The sequence below is a fragment of the Sminthopsis crassicaudata genome, chromosome 2 (assembly GCF_048593235.1).
Source record: "Sminthopsis crassicaudata isolate SCR6 chromosome 2, ASM4859323v1, whole genome shotgun sequence".
Classification (NCBI taxonomy): domain Eukaryota; kingdom Metazoa; phylum Chordata; class Mammalia; order Dasyuromorphia; family Dasyuridae; genus Sminthopsis; species Sminthopsis crassicaudata.
The window spans coordinates 89085778-89092780 of NC_133618.1; the positions used below are offsets into that span (position 1 = coordinate 89085778).

The following is a 7003-nucleotide window of genomic DNA, read 5'->3' on the forward strand; positions in this document are numbered from 1 at the left end:
CTTATAGAAAAATAATACTCCATAACATTCATATACCATAACTTTTTCAGCCATTTCCCTCTTGATGGGCATCCACGCAGTTTCCAGTTCCTTGCCACTATGAAAAGGGCTGCCACAAACATTTTTATACATGTGGATCCTTTTCCCTTTTTATGATCTCTTTGGGATACAGGCCCAGTCCCCTGCTTGATCAAAGAGTATGCACAGTTCGAGAGCTTTTTGAGCATAGTTCCAGATTGCTCTGCAGAATAGTTGGATCAGTTCACAATTTCTCCCAGTTTAATCTGGTTTGTCTCACAATTACCTGCTGGGTAGAAGAGGGAAAAAAAAAAAAAAAGAAAGATGTTCTGTTCAATGAATCACACTGCTGTTACCTAAAAGTCTTGCATGTTAGTACACTGCTATCTGTGCATGGGAAGTAGAGACATGTTGCCCCACCCATCCATGACTTTGGTTGCCCTCAGAGTTGATGCACTCTTAGTGTGGATCCCAATGATGTATAGAATGATCTTATGGAGCTGTTTTAACCTCTATCACTGGCAAACTTTTCTGAGGTGGCTTTCTTCTCTTTCCTTGGCTAAAATATGGGTTTTCTACTTTCTTTGATCCAAAGGGAAATTTGCCTGGCAGTAATGCTCCTCACCTAATGTGGAAAAGGATGAAAAGTCTCAAAGGTGGAAACTGTTCCTTAATGCCAGAGAAATCCTTGAGTATGAGTGTCCTCAATGGTAAGTACCCCAGCCTTAAGTCATTCTTAATGTTCTGGTAGAAAGAGAAATAGATAAAACAGGACACGACTCTGTTACTTTAGATGCCTGTCTCTGATACCTCTTTTGATGTTACTTTACTCATCAGCCAAATGTAAGATCTTTTTTTTACCTGCCCAGTCACTATGGAGCTCAAAAAAGATCATAGATGTTAAAGGCTTGTGGAATATTAAGAAGTCAAACAAAATGTAATACATTGTCTTTAATCATAGCATTTATGCCTTTTGAAAGCAAGGTAGAACCAGTGAAATATCTTGACTTCATCCTCCATGCTGATTTTCAAAGGGTCTCCTTAACCCAACCAAGCCAAGGGCTACATTATTAACTTCTGCTATCTTGCCCCTCATGATTGTTGTCTGAGAAATTTGGAATCCTAACCCAACCTTAAAAATCACTTCTGAAGGGTCATAAATGGCCATTCCTGGCTCCTCCCTGGTATAATTAAAAGCCACAGATGTCAGGTTCAAATCCTGCCTTTTCCAAGTGATCTTGGCACCTTTCATTTAATCTATAATACACTGACATAATAGAGCCCTGGGCTTGGGATCAGGAAAACTGGAGTTTAAATCCTGTCTCTGACACCCCTACAGGATATATGACCCTGGTCAAGTCACTTAATTTATTAGACTCAGTTCTTTCATCTATAAAATAGAATAATAATATACATTGTTGTAAGAATAAATAAAGAATAAAATGAAGTCATATTTGTGAAGCATTTTGCAAACCTTAAAGTGTTATGATATGCCAACTGTTATTGTTATTTTATTTCTATATTTCCTTTGAGCTCTGAATCCTATAATTTCATTCCTGCAAAGGGATTCTGAGTATCTTCTTCCCAATCAAGTTTGACCATAATGTTTCAATGATTAGTCTAAGAGGAAAAGGTCATCACAATGGGTTAACAACCCCTTTATCCTCCTCCCAGACTTGAACAATGTTTACACCCACGTCTTACACCCATGTTGATAGCCATAACATATTCATTCTCAAGCATTTTTCTTTCAGATGAGTTTATCCATAATCCAGCTCTGGGCTTGAGCCAGCCATTAAGCCATTTGCCAGCCCCACAACCACCATCATCTTTGGACCCTGGGGAAAATCCAAAAGCGGTCTATTCTCCCCAGTTTTATACTCCCCACTATCAGGATTACAACCCACCACCACCACCACTGGTTCACAAGTTATCAGGTGAGTGTCATTTCCTCATCCCATCTCATTATGGGGTTCAATCATAGCAAAGAGGTCAGAGGCTAGGAAGAGAACATAGTGCCTCATAAATTATCATGGTTCAATAAATATTTGTTGAGAAATATTTGTAAAGAACACTAGGCCTAATGACATCTGAGATTACATGAAGAGAAGTCCAGTAATAAGACTGGATTTGAACTCAGGACTTCCTGATTTTGGACCCAGCTCACTATCCACAAACAAGAAGAGAGAAAGAAAAATACATTATGAGCTTGTGTCATAGACATTACAAGAACCTGGAACGTGTGTGAGAGGCTGAGTGAGATAGCTCAGATATATTCCCCCAGCCATGTTTGCTTTTTGTGCCCTGAGAGCAGGCACTCAAAATTTGTCAGATTGCATATCCAACCAGATTCTCAACCAGGGAGGATGGTTCCCAGGCTGGGCAGCCAGAGGATTGGATTATCAGGGTCCTAAAGAATAGAAAAGGCCACTCTGGAGCATGACTGATGTTAGGAATGTCCAGGGAAGGACTAGAGGGCATTCTGCTCCCTTTCCCTAACAGACACCAAGGGGAAGAAGCAAAGCAAGGGGCTCTGCAGTTTACCTCCTCCTTCCGAACCTGCCACTTCTCAAAGTTTCTGGGTAGAGCCCTTACCTTCTCTTGCAAGCCTCCCTGGAGCACAGAGGCTAACAGAACTGAGCTTTCCCTTTTCAGAAGTCCTAGCACTTAGTGTCAAACTCAACTAAAAACAGAGGACCTATTTAAAAAATTAAAAAATAAAAAACAAAAACCATAGGGTTGCTCCACCACACATAAAGATCCCTGGAAGCCACATATTGACTTAGAAAAACTCATATTAATATATATGCTATGGCATTTTTATTTATTTTGTTAACTATTTCCAATGATATTATAATTTCTATTTTAATCAGTTTCCCTCAGCACTGGGGAGTTTTTCCAACCTGTTTGACTTGGTCTGGACCACACAATTTTTTTAGCCTTTATTCACATCATACCTTAGACTTATTTCTGTTTCCTGTGTTAGTTTTCTCTTTATTTCTGAATTCCTTGTGCCAGAAGAGACTGGGTTTTCTCCTCTTGCATTTCACACAGTCCCCTAGGACAAAGCTGGACAGCTAATGAGACCTTTTCAGCTGGGGGGGGGGGAGGGAAGTAGGTGGCAAAAAGACACTCTGACATCAAAAAAAAGAGGGAGTTTCAACCCTGGAGTCTGGTCTGAACCTCCATGGGAGTTTGGGAGGGAAATGAGACCCAAAAAACAAGGGGACCACAAGCCCCCAGGATGAGTGAGCGATGAGGGTCTTGTGCTGCAGCTCAGGCTGACTCCTTCAGAGTTGGAGACCATGATGGCTGGGGATGGAGGGAGGAAACATACCATCCCCTCCCAGGTGGCTCCGCCCTAATTACAGCTCTGGACGCAGGCACCCAACACTTGTTGAATCATATTTTTTACCACTCAAAAATTAGTAGTCAACCAGACTCTTTTTACAAAGATGTTTAATTTCTTTTTTATTTTTTTTTTCAGGCATGACAAGCCGGCTTCTTGGTCCTTCGTTTGAACCTTATTTGCTGCCTGAATTGACCAGATATGACTGTGAGGTTAATGTCCCTGTCCCTGGCAGCTCCACGCTCCTGCAAGGGAGTGAACTGCTCAGAGCCCTGGACCAGGCCACTTGAACCAGGGCCAGGCGGTAGCAACCCCTCCCTCGGCCAACACTCTTTCAACAGCGTCAGTTTCTATTTTTGCAACTAGATGATATTTCTAACACCAAAACACTTTCTACGAGATGTTCTTAACATGTCGAATTTGTCTACGTCACCAAACAGTGGCCTTTCTGAATTTACTCACTTTATTATCCATGTTTAAAAGAGAAATATGTTTCAGCTACTGTATTTTTCCTCTCTCAATGAAAATGTTTAAAAAGTTTATATGATCTTACTTTCTTGAATCCTGTTATTTCTAATTTATAGTCACCATGAATTTTTCTGCAATATCTATACTAACGAGCTGTGGTGTGTGTTTGTGCCTTTGTAGAGAAAACACTTTGGCTCCATTTTATTGCAAAGAATTATTTTGTATTGTTGTTGCCAAAGATAAATGAATCAACAACGAGTCTGCTCCCAAACTGTGGTTCATGATTCCCTCGGTCCCCCGTTCTCTGTTCTCTCCTCCCTGGCACTAATGACCATATTGTAAATGTAATGTCTTTTTTTTTTTTCTCCAAGCTGACTATTCTCATTATGATACCGTCTGTCAGAAACAGAAATGTGAAGAGTGAGCTGCAATGTTTGTGGTTATCTGTGAAAGTGGCACATTGTAGGTTTTCCTAAATCGTGTGGTGTTTTGTTCTGGGGGTCTTTTCCATTTGGTGGGTTGGTGTTTTTATTATTATTGTTGTTATTATTATTATTATACAAAAGCATACCTGAGGTTTGTATTTTTTTTAAGACAATTGATATCTGGGTTAAGTGTTTATCATATATATTGGTACTTTGTTATATCTAAAAACTTCAAAACTGAAATGGAGTCCTGCTCAGAGATCACTTTAAGAGCTTTTTTTTTTTTTTTTTTTTTTTTTAAGCTGTTAATTTTGTTTGTCCCGGTGTTGCTGATATTGCAGGATTGTACATATCTTTCCCATAGGCTGGCACTAACATTGCTTGCTAATTGTCTCTCCTCCACTGTTAGCTCTTTGTGTCCTATCTGCTGCAGGCCTAATAGGCAGTCAGAAGTCAGCAGAATCAATACACTGATGCATTAAAAGACATATTTCCCTTATATTCTAAGTATGTATTATGTATGCATTATTATTATTATTATTGTTATTATTGCTGGGCCTGATGTCATGGGGTGAGGGGTGGGGAGAGGGCTGGAGAAAGCTGAGGGTGGGGGGGGAATAATACAACTTTTCTTAATCTCTGGGGTTTTGTTGTTGCTCTTACTGTTGATAGCCCTTCAAGTTCCTGGAGTGATGTGACTCTATTGGCATTCCACTTGAGATTAGGATGCTTTCAGGACTGCCATTAAAAATAGCTTTTGATGTGAATTAAAGAGAGGAAACAAGATTCAGAAACAAGATTTGATGTAGAGAGCACAGAAGCAAGATTCAGAAACAAGGTTTGCTGTATAGAGTGGGCCAGACTCTCAGAGGGACACTTTTGCATGGGTACAGCAGAGCTGAGGGGCGAAGTGAGTACCCAGGAAGGAGCTGGAGTCCACCATAGCCCCAAAAGCCTCGACAATCTGTGGTCAGACTAAGCTGGAAGAGAAGGCAAAGGGCAATCCTGTACCCAGGTAGGGAGAGGCAAGCTGAAATTCCTGCTGGTTTCCTGCCTGGCACTGCCCACTCACTGGTGACCAGCCTGCCTGGCAGCTTCCAAGCCAGATTCTCTATGTTCTCTTTGCTAACTTGCACTGACTTGCTCAGAAAGGGAAGCACTGTAACTGAGTGTTCCAAGAACACTCTAATTCACTGTATATGGGGAGCTTACTTTTTTTTGGTTTGAATACACTGAGCATTTAGAACCTTTTCTGTCATGATGGGTGCATTGAAATAAACTATTAAAAACAAACCCAAGTATGAAAAAAAATTCATAACAAGCCATGATTTGGTGAGCCTGGAAAGACTCATCCAAGATTTAAAAAAAAAAACCACACAATAACTTTAAAGAGAAATCTAAGTGCAAAATGAATTAATTTCTCTAGCATCCATGTTGGATGAGTAGCTCTTTGGGCAGAGCAGCTTTGACAAACCTGCATAGTATGTGAGTACTTGAAGGGTTATTGACACATAAACTCTTGTTTTATTTCTATCTCTGTTGCTTCCTCATTAAAGGGCATTTTTTTACCCTTACAGTTTTACTAAAAACACTCTGAAAAAGGTTCTAAGCTTCATATTAACCTGACCTGTTGGCATAGTGACTTCATAAACTATTATATTGATGATTTCTTACTGATGACATTATACGTGTATGGGAACTTTAACTTTATAAGGAACTGTATTTTGCCACTGACACCTTATTAAAGTATACTGATCCTACCACTGTGGGTGGCTCTTGCTTACTATGGATCTATCATTGTAAAATGAAGTATTTATTAAATTATTTCTAGAAAATTAAGGTTTGCATTGATTCAACAAATTCAATTCAACAAATATTTATTAAGTATCTGCTCTGTACAAGATGCTGTCCTAGAAATTGCATACACAAAAATAATGAAGTTCAGTCTTTAAGAAGCTTAAGATGTTTCACTGAGTCAACAATGTGTACAATGTGTGTTAATAAGTACCATATATACATGAAGCAGTGCAAAGTAAATTTAAAAGGGAGAGAATGATAATGACTGAACAGATCAGATTCAACAAATTTAATTCAATAAACATTTGTTAAGCATCTGCTGTATACAAGGTGTTGTCCTAGAGATTGCATACACAAAAATAATGAAGTTCAGTCTTTAAGAAGCTTAAGATGTTTCACTGAGAGTCAACAATGTGTACAATGTGTATTAAGTATCATATATACATGAAGCAATGCAAAGTAAATTCAAAAGGGAGAGAGTGATGACTCTACAGATCAGATTCAACAAATTTAATTCAACAAACATTTATTAAGCATCTGCTGTGTACAAGATGCTGTCCTAGAGATTGCATACACAAAGACAATGAATGAATTTCAGTCTTTAAGAAGCTTAAGATGTTTTATTGAGGGTCAACAATGTGTACAAGAGTTAGTAAGTACCGTATACATGAAGTGGTGCAAAGTAAGTTCAAAAGGGAGAGAGTGAAATGACTGAACAGATCAGGAAAAGTTTCCAAAGAAGGCTTTGAAATAAGCTAGGGAGCAACCAGGGAAAGGTGAGGAATGGATTGGCCCTTTAGAGACAAAGTATTCAAGAGCTAATGAGTTGGCAGTAGCCTTCACTTGACTGAAAGTAAAGCCTTGAGTACTTAGAAGATGTTCCAATGATCACATCTTTTTGAAGTCTCTCTCCAACCATGAAGATCACAGCATCCAGCTTGTAGAA

The 7003-nt window shown here is 39.2% G+C and overlaps 1 protein-coding gene across 1 annotated transcript in view; it reads left to right on the plus strand.

Annotated features, from left to right (window-relative positions):
• The window catches only part of EPAS1 (endothelial PAS domain protein 1), a 105910-nt gene extending 99811 nt beyond the window's left edge, over positions 1-6099 (plus strand). The window contains exons 14-16 of the mRNA XM_074286728.1: positions 614-728; positions 1773-1955; positions 3506-6099. Of these exons, the coding sequence (XP_074142829.1) occupies positions 614-728; positions 1773-1955; positions 3506-3657 (450 nt within the window). The 3' untranslated portion in view covers positions 3658-6099. The remainder of the gene's footprint in view (positions 1-613; positions 729-1772; positions 1956-3505) is intronic.
• The last annotated feature ends 904 nt before the right edge of the window (positions 6100-7003 follow it).